This window comes from Cryptomeria japonica, chromosome 7 (assembly GCF_030272615.1).
Source record: "Cryptomeria japonica chromosome 7, Sugi_1.0, whole genome shotgun sequence".
In the NCBI taxonomy this organism is placed as follows: Eukaryota; Viridiplantae; Streptophyta; class Pinopsida; order Cupressales; family Cupressaceae; genus Cryptomeria; species Cryptomeria japonica.
In genome coordinates this window covers 252602597-252622170 of record NC_081411.1, presented here as the reverse complement: position 1 = coordinate 252622170, position 19574 = coordinate 252602597, and the positions used below count along the sequence as shown (strand labels likewise).

Here is a 19574-nt window from a genome sequence, read left to right as displayed (position 1 = left end):
TGAATCTCACCAAAGATCAAGCCCAACACTTAGTCCTTCAAACTTAGACACTACTTTGACTGAGAATGATTCAAGAAAGTAAACAACCATGAAGATAGCCACAAGAATTGCAATAGAACACCATAACTTCAATATTTTATTGATCTCAAAGCCATCATAAACAACAATTGCTCGAAATTCCTTCTTCAAAGCTCAATCTTGCTACAAAATAACTTGCTTCTCCAAAAGCTCTAAACTCTAACTGTAAATCTTCTAATCTCTCTACTTCTAATTTCTCCTATATATCAAAATGAAAAGGAGTGAGGGTATATTTAGCATCCTCAATTACAATGAACGGTCCAGATCAAAAGAAGATCAATGGCCAAGATTATGACACCTAAACCCTAGTTAGGGTTTATTACAAATAGCCCCCTTTTTATTGAACAATATTAAATGCATAGCCAAATATTAAATTTGGCACAAAAATCTAGGAAACATAGACCAATGATAATTAAGGTGCCACATCATCTATAACAACCTTTCTTTTAGAATCTTATTCCCTTTCCAATGCTCTTTCTTAGCATATGCAATGAATCTAGACACGATTCCTTCGATCTCAGCAATTGGAATCTCGGGAAGATTCTTCATTCATTCCTCCAAGTGGATGACCTGATCGAAAGCCTTGAGAAGAGCAGTGTCCCATCCAGGTTCAAGTTCTTTGATTTTCTCAATCAGGAGCATGGTAGCAAACATCTGATCTCGTTGCTCATCTGTAATAACATTCTCATCTTTGCAAAAGATGACCTTGACTCTTTCTTCTAATTCTTGCAAATCCACATCTGTCTCAACTTCAATCCTCCTGCCAAGAATAGTACATAATACTTCAAACATCTTGTCCTGGATCGGATGGATAATTTCTTCAACTTGATTGCATTTGTTACTGATGTCCTCAAAAAGAACTTCCTTCATCTGGAGTAAAGTTGACCATTGGAGTAAACTATGAGGTCCCCCATCCATTATCTTTTCTTGTGCTAGGACCTTCCTTGATGTTTGTCTGATTACTCGCAGGACAGGAATGATAACATCTTTAGTATGAGCAAAGGCGGCTACCATTATCATTAGGTTGTAGACGATCTCAAGAACCTGGATAGCTCGATGAATGGTCTGCATCATTCTTGTTGCAAATTCAATAGCAACTGTATGGGATTTGTCAATCCAAGAGCTCATAAGCTGAACCAAACTCCTGACTCTCTCTGCCTCACCAACTGATTCAAGGGGAAGTGCCTGCACAGGAGATACTGCTGGATCCTGACGCCTCAAAGGCTGATTGAGATGGCTAATGTAGCCTCTCCAAGCACCGACCTCTCTCTCAAGCTTTCTATTCTTTTCCATTTCTTCCTTAAGCTTGTCCTTAAGTGCTTCAAACGGATCGGTTGCCTCATCCAACGTTTGCTCGGCTGTGAATTGACCAAGCTCATATGTCTCTACATCATATTCCTCTTCGAGGATCTCACCTTCATACCTGTCCACTGCTGGTGTAGCTATCTGCAATTTCCTGATCATCTTGGACATTTTAGTAGCCTTCCTCTTTTCTGTCACTTCCTGAGAATTCCCAACAAGGCTTTCTAAATCAATCACATTATCTTTGTCCTCGATCACAATCACCCTTGTCAGTCTCTCCTTTAACCAATCCGGAATGCCAGATCTTGTTTCTCTAACCTGTATCTCGTTAGGCAATGTTTCTTCCTCTCTGGGAGGAGATGTCACTTCATCACCATCCTTGTCTTCATGTAACTCATTAACTTGGAGAGATCGGCTTGATGAACGTTGAGGTGCCTGTCCTTCTTCATGTTTATCGTTCTGTACCATTGATTCCATAGATTCCTCCATTTCAAGAGTCCTCTTCTCTTGTCGAGAAGATGTGCCGGATGAACGATCTCGATTGGCCTCTTGCTTCTTCTTGGAGGATTCTCTTTTCTCAGGTCTCTCTTTTCTCTTTGAGCCTCTAGGATGGGGATTGCCTTCACTGGCGCTTCGAAGATTGCCTTCGCTCGTGCCTCTGGGATGAGGATTACCTTCACTTACACTTGCTCCTCCTTCTCCTGGCCTTTCCTCCAAAGTAAAAGTCATAGATATGCCCTGCTCTCTCAACTTTTGATGTTGCACATCAACCCATCTGTGAGTACAAGACAAAACTGGAGCCATTAAGGCATCTAGATCCAAAATTTTAGGTTCATTCCAATCTAGCCTCATTGCTTTGTTTTCTTGGTCATAAGATGATTGGAGATGTCTGCCACTGTCCTGAGTTTGGTCGGCCACTCTGTAAATTTTGCATTTCCTGATGAAGTCTAAAGGCAATCTGGAATGCATCTTTCTTTTTACTTCAAAATCATCTGAGAGATTCATCAAAAAGTCCTCTACCTGAAACTCATGCTTGTATTTTCTACCGACTGTCTCTTCTATATATCCATAAGGATCAAAACTCTCTCTCAAGGCAAAGAATGAAAATGAATATAAGGCCAACTCCTTTTCTGCATCATCCATGGCTAGAGCATTAGGACATACCTCAACTGAATTTCCTAGTATGATTGGCACAGGAACTCCATTTCCATGCCTATGTCTAAATGCCTTCGCATAAGCTGCCAACTGTCTAGCCACCTCAAGTAACACTATTCTGTCTGTCGGATATCTCGGCAACATGTAGGGAGGTGAAGGACATCCATGAACTCTAATATATGTAAACTTCTGAAATTGGATGAACCAAGCACCGTACCTCTTTACAAGCTCTTGTGCATCTTGAGATAGCCGATTGTGAATCCCGCCTTGCAATGTCCTGGTGATGTTCATCGTGAAGGTATCATTGACCAACTTGTAGTCACTTTCTGGAGGATGATGCAAATGAACATAGGAATCACAAACTCTGACTTCCCCGGGTCCTCTTCCGATCACTCCTCTGTGAGGTAGTCCTGCATATTCAAAACTCCTGATCAAGGCATATATGATGTATGAACTCATGTGGAAAGACTTGGTAGCCTTCAGTCTTCTTAACTGCACGTCCAAGCAATGGCTAATCATTCTAGCCCAATGAATTGTTCCTTTTCCTTGAACTATCACTTGGATGAAGTAGAACATCCACTTCTCAAAATAGAAGGCTTGAGGAGCCCCTGTAACTCGGTTGAGTAATGTTATCAAATCTATGTACTCCTCCTGGAAGTCGATCCTATGTGGTGTGTTCGGAATCTTGCTCAGGTGAGGACGACTCTTGAGTAACCAATTCTTGTTGATGATGCTCAAGCAAGTGTCTGGATCATCTTCGTACATGGACCTGGCTCCTTCTAAGCTTTTATAGATCATATCTCTGTGCTCCGGAAGATGGAAAGCCTCACTTATAGGCTCCTCTGAAAGGTAAGCCAAAGTGTTTCCTTCCTTGGACACGATCGACCTTGATTGTGGATCATAATGGCGAGCACACTCGATCATCAACTCATGGCACTGAATTGCTGGAGGGAAGCCGACCGCCTTGATAATGCCACTTTCAATTATTCTCCTTGCGACAGGTGATGGCTTGCCAATGTAAGGGACCTCTCGAAACTTCTTCGTACTGAAGTTTCCCAAGTTGGTATCTCCAATGTTGCTCCATTTCGACACGATCTTGGTCTCCAATTCTTCGTTCTTTTGATCTTCCTTCATGAGGGCTGGACGACTGGTAGATGCTCCTTCTTTTGGGGTCGCCATCGTGACACCTACACAACATTTCATAATGAGTAACAGATTTCGCAATGTAGAAATATAGATTAAAATTTAAATTTAGGAAACTTCATGATAAATCCTTAAATTATCATTTCCTAAATAAAACGATGCAATTCGGAATTCAAGATTCTAAATTCAAATTCAAAATTGAAGCTAAGACGATTCAAAATTCAAAATTTGGACAAGGGAGATCTTGCCATACCTTTCTTGAGAACTAACTCTAAAAAGTGATGCAAAAATTAAGGAAGTTTACTAGGCAAAAATGGAGATCGAAGTTTTCAACGTGAGCTTCTTCTAGCAAATGCGCCTCCTTCATCAACTTCACCACCTTGGGTCTTCGACGCCTTGAGGGAAACTTGCTCCACCTCTAACCTCTAACAAAGTTCGCACTCTTCCTTGGATTGAAATTTCGCTCTTCTCCTTGGATCAAAATTCACACTTTCTATTGCTCCTCTCCAAATCGCATATGAACAATGATTGAATGATGGATTAAAATGTTTCAAAATACCCTTCTTATATAGGCGCTCATCTCTTTAATTGCCCATAGGCCGACTTAGAAAATAAGGCAAATAATAAACAAAATTTAAATAAAAAGGAGGCCGACTTTTGTAAAAAACATTAAAATAGTATCCCCAAGCGCTCTCCCTTTTTATTTAATTTAATATTTAATTAATTTAAATGCCTTTGTAATTAATAATTTCGATTTTTTTAAAAGGCTAAATTAATTATTAAATGCCTTATGTGCTATTTTTAAATGCCAATTTAATTAAATATTTCAAAGTTTTTATCGAATTTAGCATTTAATGTATTTCAAAAAATTATTGGCGCCTAGGCATGGGAGGAATTTGGGACTTTAATCAAATTCGCTCTGGTCCCTGGGAGAGGTTCAGGAGTGCCCATGCATTTTGGTCCTCCATCTTTCATTCTTCACATTTGAAACTTCATCCTCTACGTCCAAAATGGGGTTCTCGCTTGGTATTTTGAGTTTAACCTATTCCATCTTTGGAATGAATGTCTTTTAAACCATTTTCGCCCTGTCATTTTCGCCCTGGTCCCTTGGTGAGGGACAGGAGCGATTTTTGCTTTTCCTTCTTGGCCCTTGTCTTTTAAATCGTCAAATCAACTTGTGAGGGCAATTGATGATCCTTGTTTGTTCTACGCATGCCAAACTTGTCTCTCCAAGACCAAATGAGCCCTCCTAAGGATTTTTCGCCCTAGTCCTTGACTGAAGGACAGGAGCGAATTTTGCATTTGAGCTCAAAATTGTTGATTCTTGAGGTTAATTCCATATTCATCGTCCTTCGAAAGTCATTTTTGACCTTGTGTAACCTTGCCTTGACGTAACTTTTGAAGGGAATGGTTGATTCTGTAGAAATCGCCCTGGTCCTCTAGTGAAGGACAGGAGCGATTTTGCATTTATGGCACAAATCCTTAATCATATTAACATCGAATTTTCTTCAAGGCGTAAAACATTGTTTCTTACTCCATCTTGAACGTTTGAAACGAAAGAGGCATTTAAAAATTAGGCATACTTGACTATTTCGCTCTGGTCCCTTGGTGAGGGATAGGAGCGCCTTGGCCATCACTCATCCAGTCTTGCGGTCTTTGCAACTTTGTTTTCCTTTAAAGTATTCCCAATATCGTCTCCATCATGTGCCTCGGCTTGGATTCACCTAAATTTGGCGGAATAGACTTGATAATACATTTTTCGCCCTGGTCCCTGGGAGAGGGACAGGAGCGCTTTGGGCAAAATAGGTCTCACTTGTGCTTTGCAATCTTCAAATTTATCTTCAATAGAGTGATTACGCCTTCCTTTACTCATCCCAAACGTAAAAATTACTTCACCTTCGCCCAAAATTTGTCTTTTGAGAAAATCGCTCTGGTCCCTGGGAGAGGGACAGGAGCTATCTTTGAAATTCGCCTTGGTCCCTGAGAGAGGGACAGGAGCGAACTTGTCATCTTAGCATATTTCCTTGCTTGCCAATTACTTCAAATTATATTCAATGGACAAAACATGCCCTCCTTGATCTCCTCGAATCAAAAAATTGTCTTGGCCCTGCAAGGACAGTGCAACTTTGAGAAACAAGCTCCGGTCCTTCAATGAGGGACAGGAGCGATTTTTGTCCTTAAGGTCAAATGTTCAACTTTTATTGCAAACAACTAAGTCTAGAAACTCCATTATGTTGATTTCATCCCTTATTGCGTCCTTGACGCTTCAATTTGATCAACTAAGGCCAAAAATGCCCTAAGTAAGCCATTTCGCCCTGGTCCCTGGGAGAGGGACAGGAGCGATTTGGCCTTAAACCTTAAAAAACTTGCCATTTTGAGTCTCAAAAAATCTTCCAAATCTTCAATTCATGCTCGATTGTATCTCTTGGCGACCCTGCACAAGACAAATGAAACAAGTCAATAACCAAGATGCATAAAATACCAATTTCGCCCTGGTCCCTGGGAGAGGGACAGGAGCGATTTTGCCTCTATAGGCCAAAATATCAAGAATTTAGGCTTTCAATCACTTCACAAGGCATAATTAGGTCATCTCCAAGGCCAGGGGTCAATTATCAAACCTTCCAAAATTTGGTCAAAATTCACTCGGACAAATTTGCACAATTCCATCATTAACACTAGGTAAAATTTGATCTTGCTTTCAAAATTCCGACTGGACCTAGACAGACTCATCTTATTTCAAAATTGCAACCCTCGGGAGGAGGCTTAATAATCTTTCAAAATTTGACTGGACTGCCGCTTGAAAATATCAATAGGAAACTCCTAAGACTTAACCCTAGTCCAGACGACTCACTCACTTACCCAAAACCCTAAAAGCAGAGAGAAGAACAGGCAAAACCGGGCAAAAAAGAGGGGGTCCCCATTTTAATGGGGCGATGTGTGAAATGGTCACAACAGGTAGTTGCTAGAGAGGTGATGAGGCATTGGAGAGATTGTAGGAGTATTAAGGAGAGTTAGGCAATGGATTTTGTTAGGTAAGAGTAGCTAAGGAGAAGTGGTCAAAGTATATGGATATGGAGGTATTGGATGAAGTGTGAGAGGAGTAGCAACAATATGAAGAGGACCCAGTTAGGATCTAGCTCAAGTTCATCAAGTGAGGATACATGTAGATAGGATGTAGGATCATCATAGGGTGGTAGGGATGAAGAGTCCATGGAGATGAGACTCCTTGAGTGAGCATGATCCCTTATAGAGATAGTTAGATTGGGTAGTTGTGGAGAGGGATGGTTTGGGGCGTAGTTGCATTGAGAAGATATAGAGATTGCACAATTGTGGAGTGTATTAGGTCTTAAAGGATAACACAAGCATGTGTATAGGTAGCATGTGTATCACAAAAGAGAAAGCATCAAAGATATCTATATGAGTAGGTAGTACCAGAGAGTCAAAGAGCTCCCTATTATGTGGAGTGGTCCAGGTTAGGGAGGTCAATGGTGATTGGGCCATGATGGGGTCCACTATCACCACCATTGTTGGGGTCATCAACAGGAGAGTGGGCCAATTCTAGCTAGGCTTAGATGGAGATGTGGGTGACATAGCCTTGGCATATGCCATAAGGAGACATTATTTTGGCTATGTATATATGTATGCTTTGCAAAACCAATGTACACATGAGTGTATTGATTTATACATGTGATGTATCACGTATATCCTTATGATGCATAGCTAGATGCTTATAGATGTGGATGTTTATGATACTTATGTGTGAGTGATGGTGATTATGTTTATGATTTATCCATATGGATATGTGATGGATGCATTTACATGATTGATGGATCTATTGATGATGATAGTGCATGCAATGTGTATGCTTATTTTGATGATGATTATGATGATTCCTAGATGAATGTTTATGTATATGCGTAAATTAACATATCTAACCAATAAAAATGAATCTAATGGATGAATGATTAATTATGTGATGGAAAGATGCTTATAGACTAAACAATCTAAAATGTGGATCTAATTGATGAATGATAAACTATATGATTAAAAGATGTTTAGATTAACACATCTAAAATGAATATAATGGGTGCATTAGTAACTTTATAATGAAAAGATGAATCTAAATTGAATTTAGTGCATTGATGATTAACTATATCATGAAAATATGCTTAGGCTAACAACTCTAAAATGCATCTAATGAATGAATGATGAAAAGATGCCAACACTAATAAACCTAAAACAAATTTAATGGATTAATGAAATGATTATGATGGATAGAATGTGTAAACTAACAATTCTAAAATGAATACAATGGATTAATGAGATGATTATGATGGAGAGAGGCAATCAAATGAGATGGCATACTAACATGTGTGGATGTGGGTGTCATACTAATGTAGGAGCATCCAAGAGAATCTTAAAGATTTGGAAATCTTGGTCATTTCACAAAGAGGGCCATTCAAGAGTACCACATTCTATTGCAGTTCATTATCTGGTCTTGCAGTTTTGATGGTAGGTAGTGGTGGTAGGGAGGAGTGTTAGTTTCAAGTTTATGGAGATTTGAGCTAGTGCAAAAATTGTTGCCAAATGATAAGGTAGAAATTGTGTTAGTTTATCAGATGAAGGAGTTAGTGGAGAGTGTTGCAGTCTACCATGCTTGAGAGTTATGATATGTGGTTTGGATGGAATCTACACAGGTCATATTCTAGAGTTTTCAAAGTTAAGCCTTTGTGAGAGTTTTATTTGAAGTGACCAAGTGGCTACTGTGCGAGTTGGCTGATTGGGCGTTGTTTTGGATTGATATGACAAAGGTTTGTAATGTATGCCCATCAGAAATGGTATGTGGACGACGTGTTCTTTCCTTTGGAGTAACATGTGGGATTTTCGGCTTGGCCTATTACTTGTTTGGTGAAGGTTTATGTTTCCAATCTAACTTTGATTGCATGAAATGGTATTGGAGCAAGGTTGATCATTGGGGTGTGTTGATGAAGAAGAGGAAGCTTCAATTTATTAGCATTCAAGAAGGAGATCTGAGAATACTGAGAAGCCTTCAAGAAGGAGATCTGAGAATATTGAGAAGCCCTCAAGAAGAATTAGGTCATTGCAACAAGGCTTGGTAAGTCATTTTGAATCTTTGAAGTTTGACATTTATTTCAATGAAGAAGGCTGGGAAAAGACTAAAGAAGAAAGTGGAACATTTAATATGTATTTTGAATGAGGAGTTTTGGAAAGTGAAAAAGAAAAATGAGAAACGAGAAGTAGAATTGGAACTATTTAGGGATGTCATAAAGAGTGTAAAGAACTAAACAAAATGGTGGTGAATGACGAATTGGAAGATATGTTAACAAGGATGGAAGATGAAAACAATTTATAGAAGAATGAAATATCAAATTTGAGGAACACAATGATCAATTGCAGAAGGAGAATAACCACCTAAGATCAACGCTTTCAATGTCTCATGTCTCTTGTGATAAAAGTGGTGTGATTTGTTCATTGGATGACACATTTGGTAAGTATGATGTGGTTGAAGGATGTAAGATTGAAATGATATGTTTTGCTACTTAGGATGGAAATACCACAAGCTTGTTTGAAAAGAGTGTTGGTCTGAAAGTAATGAAAAAAATGGCTATGAATAAAAGGGATTGTGAAAAACATGGTCAAGGAATCAAAGATCCCATTGAGCCAATAATGGGACCAAAGTGTGAAGAACTAGGATATACTGTAGGTAAGGAGAATAAAAATGGTCCTACAACTTTGAAGAAATTAGTCTTGATGAAGCAATGTGTGCAGTGTACTTGTGCTAGAAAGGGACATAGGAGACAAATGTGTTGGATCTACACCCTTGTGGGATATGTGGACTATAAAATAATTAAAAAGGTATGTTGGTGGAAAAGAGAATCTAATGCAAATTATATCAAGCTAGATTATGGATAGACTAATGGATCAAATTCGTGGAGGATACCATGTAGGTTCTAGAAGTTGTACCGACATAAGTACAAATGTGTTCGAGTGGATAGATCAAACCTTTATAGATAGGGAATTATATCGCAAAGGGAGAACCAATGAGAAATCATTCCATAGTAAATGAAGTGTGGATCAACAAATTGACGAAATTGCAAGGTTTGTGTTTTTTGAGTAAGAAACAAACATCTAATGGATCGTTTAAGGAAAGTTTAAGTTAACATTTTTAAACATTTGTGTTAAGTTTGCAAAATGAATTTGTGCCAGATTCTTGAGGTTATGGCATGGAGGCAGTATCATAATGAATTTGCATCTTGAGGCAACTTATAGTGAGGACCTATATAGATCGTTGACCATTGAGGTAATGGAGTGACCATGAGAACATCCTTGAATTTGTTGAGCTTAATCTTAGTCTCAGTGCAACGAGCATGTGAAAATCATTGAATTTGTATAGTTGAATTTTCATCTTGAGGTAGCTTGCAATGAGCACTTGTGCAGATCATTGATCATTGAGTTAGTGCAATGAGCTATGAGCAGATCATTGATCATTGATGGAAGATTTGTAAATCCTTAGTGTCATAAAGAGGGCTATTAGAGAGTACAACATTCTATCTCAGTTCATTATTTGTTCTTTCTGTTTGGATAGTAGGTAGTGGTGGTATTGGGGAGTGTTCTTTGAGTTTCTAGAGATTTGAGCTACCACAAAGATGTTTCGTGATGATAGGGTGGAAATTGTGTTACTTTACTTGATTAGGGAGTCAATGGGGAGTGTCCCATTCTACTGCACTTGAGAGTTATGATTCAGAGTTTTGGAGTTGAGCCTCATCGAGCAAAAAGTTTGAAGTGATAGAGTTGTGCAAACTGGCTAACTACTTGTTCCACATTGATGTAGCTAGAGGTTTGTAATGTGTTCTCATCGAAGATAGCATGTGTGTGATCATTGGGTAACACATATTGTGTTCTTTCCTTTGGAGTAACATGTGGGGTTTTGGGCTTGGCCTATTACATGTTTGGTGAAGGTTTATACTTTTAGTCGACTGAATTTTTTTTGAAGAATTATGGATGATATATATGCGTGACTTGTGATTTTTCCAAGTAAGAAGAAAAGAGAGTGATGAACTAGAAGTAAGAAAGTAGAATCAGAAGTCGGGAAAGAGCAATGATGTGTGGGAGATGAGAGTAGCAACTAACTTAGCAAGTGAAGGATTGAGATATAGGCGTCCTTGTGGATATGCCATAGAGTTTACTTGATATTACTGTAACCTTGGGCTACAACTGAGCTTGTATGAAGCTCTAGTGGCAAATATTATGAGTTTTTGTTATGTAATATAAGAAGGTGAATCTTGAGGATTATATTTTTTTTCCTTTGAGGGTTTTCTACGTCTTGAGGCTCCATTGTGTGGATTATTTTTTTGCATGTTTTTGTTGTTTTATGTTAGAATTATCTTCCCAATCATTAAGGTTGCAAGGTTGGACAATTTGTTCTAGACCGTCATACCTTGACTACATCACATACCATGGTACATTGGATGTAGAAGTAAGGCACAAGAAATTTGGAAGGAAAAGGATGAGAAAAGTAAATTTAAATGCGGCTAGGATGAACAATTAAGCAAGGATAAGGTATTAGATAGGATGTGTGGATGGGGGATAAGATAAGATGGGGAAAGTAGGAATGGAAGGATGTGATGCAATCATGATCTGGTGGGTCCTCAAAGATCATGCAGCAAGAGTAACACAATGGAAGCAACACCAACATATAGAATAATTGCAAAATTAGATATCTACATCATCATATATTCATCATAGAACATCCAATAATCATCCGGTTACATGCAGGCTAAGATGCCTAGTTATAGGCTACATGTTAGATTACAATCCATCCGGAATTCCAAGAGCTATCCGAATTGCAAACTATGAATTTAGATCACCATACTACTTCCCATGTCTTCCAAAGGACTACATACAACTATATATACAATCCGAAACACATTTGGGTCGGCTACAAAAGATTACATTTTCCAAGGAAGGAAAACGAAACGTGTAATATAGGTCGGCCCCAAAACGTGAAGATCTCAACTGCCAAGAACAAATGTGAAGTGCGGATCACAAAGGAAGGTCGACCAAGGGCCCAAGAACATCGTGAGTGGTTCCAAGTTGATCTGCAAGCCAAGAAATTGCTACGCTTGAGAAGAAATCTACAACATAGATGATAAGCTCAAAACTACTCTGGAACCAAGAAACAGACACTCTGGAAGGAATAAATCACCGGAAAAGACTCCAAATGAACTGAAAATCTGGAATGACGATCAAGAACAAGCCTGGAAACCAGAAATCTAATCCACAACGAAAAAGAACCAGCTACCAGAACACACTGAAAGAACACATAAACTGCAACACAGAACTGAACAAGAACAAGATAAAAAGGAAATATTTTTTGGTCGATGCAAGATTGCTCATAGACTAGGGATGCTCTTGCATCAGGATGAATTGTAGGGGTGTTTTGAATGCAATAATTAAATTGAAATGTAGTGAACACTTAATTTGGTATAAGAAATGATATTATACACTAGGCTATAAGGAATTGAGGTGACATGTCATATGTATAGTATTAACTCGATAAACAAAAAAATTAGTCTTAGAATTTCACAAGGTCTTGAAAGGCCTTGGTTTGCACAATGTTGAATAACCATAAATAGAGAGAATGACCCAACATAACACAAGTTCTCTATGGACCTTGGTGGGTACAATGTGGGACAACCATGGAGATACAATGCATGAAAACATATTTAATTCGCCCCTAATTTGACTTGTTAAACCACAACATTAATAAGGGATCATGGCAAGCTCAAGTAGGTAAAGTAGGGAGCCAAAAAGAAAATTAAACAAAATTTAATGAAAGGACATATACCTTTCTTAAGGCTATGATAGAGGTATCAAGACCGAAAAAGAAACCAATAACCACATCTTCTATCTCTATTGGTGTCTTTGGAGACAAAATAGCTATGTTAACTACAATCAAGGTTGATAAAGATAATAGGGAGCTTATAACATCTATCTACTATATCAATATTGTCAATATTGGAGTGTAGATTAAGGAGAAGGTGATACAAGGAATGCAAAAAGTATTAACAAAAAATATATCTTAAATGTACAAGGAAAAAAACAATTGAACTCAAGGAGCAAGTAGGAAAATTGAGAGTAAACACCAAGCAACTGGTTACTCCCTTATAGGCTATGGATGGATTACCAACTCCTCTAGAGATACTTTCAAAAAAGGAAACATATTATCTAGATAATCAATTATCTAGTAAAATTAGTGGTGAATTAGATGGAGAAAATTTAGGATCAAGATTAAAAACTTATTGAAGAAGTTTTAAGTTCTATAAAAAAAATTAAGAGATTCGTTGACAATATCAAAGATCCAATTTATGATTGCCATGGATAATTGGAAACAATGCCTAAACCCTTCCTAAGCTCGAGGTAATGAGCCAAATGGATTCTCAATTAGTTATAAAGGAGAATATACTAGACAATAAATTGGTGAATCAGTGACTCCGGTGGGAAAAATAATAAAGTTCAAGAATGAATCAATGGATAAAACTCTCTTAGAGCTAAATGAAGCAAAACAAAAATTTCTAAACATTGAATATGATATTTAGATGTTAGTAGAGGATCAAACAAGATACTATATAGATTATGATGATGAATCAATAGAATATATTGTCTTGAAGAATAACCTAAAATATCTCCTCACTTTGGACCTGCAATAACAATTGTTGAAATTTAGTTTATATTCCTTGGACAAGATGATGAAAATAAAATAAAACATTAGGGCTCTGGATGCGACTCAAATGGTCCGTGGAGAAGCTGTTGGTGAAAACACAAATGGATGCGACTCAAATCTGTTCCACATCTTCTGAAAGATCAATTCAAGCAGCATGTATAGGATACAAATCTGAAGAGTATGGTGGAAAAATGTGTAATAGATATTTTTCCAATTTCTAAATGTCCACCTTTGAACTTGCATCAAAACAATGGAGTGCTGAATCTCCACTACCATTGTTGCTTACATGGTCCTCATCATCAGACTCCTATTACATTGAAGTCCAAAATGGTCAAATTAAGTTACACTTCAGAAAACTTTAATTCGCCTTGAAAGCACACAATTGAAAACTTTAATTCGCCTTGTAATTCCAAATGAGCAATAAAATCAACTAAGACACGCTAAAACCTGCACATAAAAATGAGCAACAATCTCACTAATACACAACAAAACTCGCACATACAAATGAGCCGGAAACCTACAGTAAAACTTGTACATCAAATGTGCGAGAAATTTATAGCAAAATTTGCACGTTCAAGTAGAAATGACGATTAAGAAGAAGGCATGCTTGCTATGATGCAACACAATTTATGGAAGTGTTACAATGTAAACTTCAAATTACAACTTGTGTGCTAGCCATTATCAACCGACCATTCTTGAAACCAAATCTGGATTAGAAACCGCCGATTCACTCTCTTTTGAGAATGAATCCGTATTATATAAAGAAAAAAATCCTAATTGATCTATGACGCCAGTGTTAAATCAGTTCAGGATGCTAATGGACATAATGCCACCCTGTATGGTGGTCCAAAGCCGCCCTCTCCAAGCTTGTTATTTTCAGGAAAGTTGTGTGTGGCTTCTGCCAATGTCTCTAAGCTCATGATAAAATGTTGATGCTCGTGTAGGAGTAACCCCATTTTGGAGGAACTTCCATGCCTTTCTGTAGATGAATGGAAAATAGTAAAGCTTAGAATTTATTCCTAAACTAAAACCAACAGAAAATTAAATTAAATACAGAGATAGAAAATTGGAAGCGGCACATTCGTTGTGAGTATGTAGGGTAACTGGTCTCCCAAAAATGACAGATCTTGCTCTTTTTGGCATTGCAATTAGACAAATAAGAAACACCAGAACCAATATAAACATATTCAAGACATAATCCAACAAACACTAAAAGAAGTGGGTGTGCTTACTGCTTGATTGGGTTTGGCCTTTTGTGCTAGGTGAGGAAGTCGTTTGAGTCCGTGGAGAAGCTTCTGGTGAAAACACAAATGGATGCAACTCAAATCTGTTCCACATCTTCTGAAAGATCAATTCAAGCAGCATATATAGGATACAAATCTGAAGAGTATGGTGGAAAAATGTGTAATAGATATTTTTCCAATTTCTAAATGTCCACCTTTGAAGAACTTGCATCAAAACAATGGAGAGCTGAATCTCCACTACCATTGTTGCTTACATGGTCCTCATCATCAGACTCCTATTACATTTAAGTCCAAAATGGTCAAATTAAGTTACACTTCAGAAAACTTTAATTCGCCTTGAAAGCACACAATGCCATCAAACATTCCCTAAACGAAAAATACAAAGCATACATGTAATTGTAACATTAGGCAATCATGAACCCAACATACCTCTGGTATTTTCATTCGAAAGCCTTTCATCTGTTGTGGAACTAGAGGACAATCTATAACATGCAATGGTGCGTCTACCTTTGTAGAAATTACATCAAAACACTGAACAGGTACATCCTCAATTCCATAAGAGGACGTAGTTGCTTCCTGAGAAGTTTGCAAAGAATTTGTTAAGGAAGTTTGTCATTATCTTCAAATATTTGCTCAAAATCAGAGGCTTCTTTAGACTTTTCTTTAAGAGAAGACATTATCCCATCTAGAGGCTCCAAAATCTTAGGACATAGCTCAATTTCTTTTTGCAGCCCACATAGTGTAGAAGATGAGGCCTGCCCTAAAAGTGATCCCGCAAAGGCTGACTGAGTATTAGGGATAAGGTTACTTTTTGAATTTGATATCCTAATTGTAGTCGTTACTATACTTTCAATACCATTAGTGACACCAAGAAGAGATGGACAAAGAGACAAATTGCTGGCTTGATATACATTTTCAAATTCTAAATTGATTTGATTCCCACTGGTTAAATTTCTCTCTAAGTTCTCTGTTCCGACAATAGATGATGTTGCACCATGGATGCTATTAATGTTTGCTGTAATAGGCGTTGGAACAGTTGATGTATAGAGGAGGTCATTTGAACTTGATATACAGGTCAAGTTTTCTGCCAAACAAACAAGAAGCATTTATTGGAAAATAAATAAATTATAGTTCTTCAAATGCAGAAAAAAATAATCAAAATAAAAAGTTCTTGCTTGATAAGTAGGCTCCTTTAGCTGGAACATACAGATTTTTTAACATGTGATGATAATTGTTTACCTGAAATTTAACTTATACACGGGGAAAATATCCCATAGAATGAGAGATAGATGAAGATTGAAGTTACATGCCTGAAAATCCTGGAGCAGATGCAGATTTAAATGTCGAAGCCAAAGGTTCTGAAGATCCTGATGAAAGCTGAAGGTTATCATCATTCAAGTTTAACCGAGTGGGTGACTCGGTTCTTGCAATTGCTAGTTGTGCTTTCACAGACTTTTCTTGAGAAAATGATTCTACCCGCTCCAAATGCTCTAAAATTTTACGAGCTGTTTCTTTGGATTGTTGCGGCACATGGAATTCAAATGCCGACGAAACATTCTGCCTCTCCGTTTCCATTGGTTTCTTGATCTTGATAACTGCAGCTAGTGTGGTTCGCCTAGATTTAATTGCATGTAATCGTAAAAAATTATTTGATTAAATCGATATAGTTTAATTGTTAACTGGTTGAATAGAATCGACTAAAATTACTCAATGGGGTGTAAGAGCTGGTCTTTTGAAGGGCGCTCCTCATTAGATTTCCTAATGGCAGACCATCTGAGCTACTCCTCTTTTTTAACATCTGGGGAGCAAATCATATCATGTTAATAATCGACAGTTTATCTCGAAAAGCAAACTCAAAGCGAATCATTAAAAACTTAGGAAAAACATTGTCAAATACGGATTCCTATTTTTCACCTGTCGTCCACCTGTAATTGGAGACTCTATTGGTGTCCACTGCGATTGTGTGGTGCTTAGTGAAGTCCCATCGCCAATGTGCTGCAATCACATTACAATAAAAATAAGTCATGGCATAGTAGAACAGAACAGATTCAACTTCTATAAATTAAAACTGAACTAGATGTGCTACAGTAGTTCACCATAGGATAACGAGCCTGCTCACGAGAATTTCTGACATATGGGGTATACTTCAGAGGTTGAACTCTGTTTCGAGCCCTTTGATGGCGGACGCCATTAAGCTTTTTAGATGGGTTCTTTATAAAATGGAGACGAGACTGTGCCCCCATATAGTCTTTAGCTATTTCGACGGTAATATAGCCAGCGTCATCCCAAGATTGTATATCTTCTTCTCTCCTTGCCTTTTTCCTCTGTTTTCGCTCTGCATTGTGCACATTTTTTGCTTCATTGCGACCTTTTACTGCAACAGCTTCCTCTTCAACTTCTTTAAAAGTGCACTTCCCGCAGACGGAGTTAAACAATTTTACCGCAATATTTTTAATAAGACGGTTGGCTGGATCCACAACTATTCTCAGTATCTCAGCAATTGCCATTCCCCTGTTTGAATGTTATTCCCTGATTTGTTTTTCTTTTTTCGATGCGATGCTTCAGCAGCCTTTTGTTTTTAGTTTCAAATTTGATGTAGGATAATCACTCCATGATAATGAAGACGTTCATGTAAATTTACATTCTTGTTTGCTCATAATTTGAGCTTGCCCCTTTTTTTGTGTTTTAGAGCTTCCCTGTTTTTCCTCCCCCGAATCACGACTTCTGAACTTCCATGAAAGTTACATTGGGTTGCGAGTGGCATTGTCTTCACCTCCCGGAAAAGATTATCGGGTGGGAACTCACACACCGACGCTCTGATTGTCTACTTCTGCTTCATATTAATAATCCCTGCGCTGTTTCCCCTTCTGGTTTCTTTTCGACTTCCTGTTTCTTCTTCTTGTTCCTCTACTAAAAAACAAACAAGGACTTAAGATTAATCGGTACCGTCCATCTTCCTACTTGGAAGTTATTACCCGTCCATCAGGACTGACTACAGCCGTCAATACATCTCCATCTGACGGCTAGAACCTACCGTTATTTGACTTACCCCACGATGAAGGACAAGTGGATATTCATGCCTGCTATTCGAAGAAAAAAATGTTTTAAAAAGGCCTGAAATTTAGGTGTAAAGATGGCCTATAATCCATCTATTGCTCTCAATACATCTCATACTTCGCAACTGAGTATTTAGTGTTATGGGCTTGTTCAGTATGATGGGAAGTCACTTGTAACCATCATTCCTAAATATACTCATTATCAATTTGATGATACTTAGAATTTCAATTCTCTTGATTGCATCAATTCACAAAGATCTGAAAATTCTTTTAATTTAAATAATAGGCATCACTAGGATGAATATGAGTTAAAAACCTAGTAAAAAAATACTTTTATGAGAATAATGAAATACTAGAAGAGTACTATAAATTCAATAGTTTATTAAAAAGTTTTGGAGATCTTGTTGGAATACTTTGGTTATTTAGAATATCAATAATTGAACAATGATTCAATAATATAAAATGTGTAAGTTATAATGGTTAATAATTCATAGCTTTCACTTATAAACATTGTTTTGGATTTATTTTGATTCTCATGGGATCTCCTAACGATATACCATCTTAATTAGGCATCTCTTTTCTAGTAGATCTAGGATGTTAGTCTCTGTTAATTTATGAGCATTTTGTGATAACTCTTATTATTTTGTTTAAGAAAGAGGAAATTTTTAATGCAATCAAATGTCTTAGATTTTTTAAATTTTTTCAAGTTCAAGCATACAATGGGCTGTTATAGGCAATTCTTTGCTTCTAAACTAGGATATGGTTGGATCAGTTTGGTTTTAAATGGTTAGCCCATGGGGAGATAATTAGAGATAATTATGATATCTGATTTTCTTTTTGATCTTTCCTCTCTAATTTTAATGTTATGTTTTTCAATGAATTGAATAGAATTGTTTTCTTGATCATGATACATGCACACAAATTCTAAATTTGTTCCAAGTTGTTGTCAACAAACCATGTGCAGTACTTCTCTTGTTGGGCTACTTCGAAACTTCATACAATGGGTTAGAAAAGCTTCTAAACGGTTTTCTCGTAGGTCAACTTCAAAGGGAAGAAGGGATTCCATAGAGTCCACTTAGAATGTGTTGAGATCTAAAGAGGTCGGAGGCATGGGATTTTTGGATGTTGAAACATAAGGTCTCGTACTGTGTGTTAAGTGGATTGTGTGTGTCATTGAGGGGTCTGAGGTATGGAAGTTGTTTCTCGAGCACTTTATTTCATATAGGATCCCTAATGATTGCATAGGGGTCGCTGGGTTTCACACCCTTCACATTGTGTTTGTTTCCACTAAAATGATATGCATCTTTATTTTTAAGAGAATCCAGAAGAAGCTTGAAAACCCACATTTTGGAAATTCATTGTTGAGGGACAAAAGGCTTGATTTCCTTATTGTTTTTTGTGTCAAGGCATCCCTTTTTGCGATAGTCTCCTACACATATTAATGCCAAACTCTCATTGCTTATATTACAATCCATGAGTCTTTCAAACACCTTTTTTCGTTTGTGCTAAAGCCTATCATAAATGATAGTGGGCTCACACTTTCTCCAACACCTTTTCTTCAAATAATTTCTCATAAAAAATGATTCTTTTCAAGGGAGCCTTTGTTGTGACTTGGCAGGGAAGATTTTGAACATATTTTGCTTTGATATTTTCTTCAATCTTGAAGAACTAGAAACTCATTTTTCAATTACTAACAAAAAAATCATATTCTATATGCTATGGTTACAAGTTTAGTAACAGTAAAAGGTGGTGTTGAGGATGAATACATCACCATCAACATTATTCACTTAATTAATTCTCCTTTAGTTGTTAGTCTAGTATCCATATATTTCTATTTGCACGATATACTCT

The 19574-nt window shown here is 37.4% G+C and overlaps 1 protein-coding gene and 1 long non-coding RNA gene across 2 annotated transcripts; both read right to left on the bottom strand.

Moving 5' to 3' along the window:
* Positions 1–13937: 13937 nt before the first annotated feature.
* LOC131054517 (uncharacterized) lies at positions 13938–15748 on the bottom strand. Its single transcript, XR_009108002.2, has 3 exons — positions 15097–15748; positions 14656–14942; positions 13938–14402 (listed from the first exon to the last, which is right to left on the bottom strand). It is a non-coding gene; the product is annotated as an uncharacterized LOC131054517 (long non-coding RNA).
* Positions 15749–15930: 182 nt separating this feature from the next.
* LOC131054516 (uncharacterized) lies at positions 15931–17580 on the bottom strand. Its single transcript, XM_057989046.2, has 3 exons — positions 16764–17580; positions 16582–16662; positions 15931–16465 (listed from the first exon to the last, which is right to left on the bottom strand). Exons 1-3 carry the CDS (start codon positions 17172–17174, stop codon positions 16343–16345), a joined length of 615 nt encoding a protein of 204 aa, XP_057845029.2. The 5' UTR covers positions 17175–17580; the 3' UTR covers positions 15931–16342.
* Positions 17581–19574: the final 1994 nt, after the last annotated feature.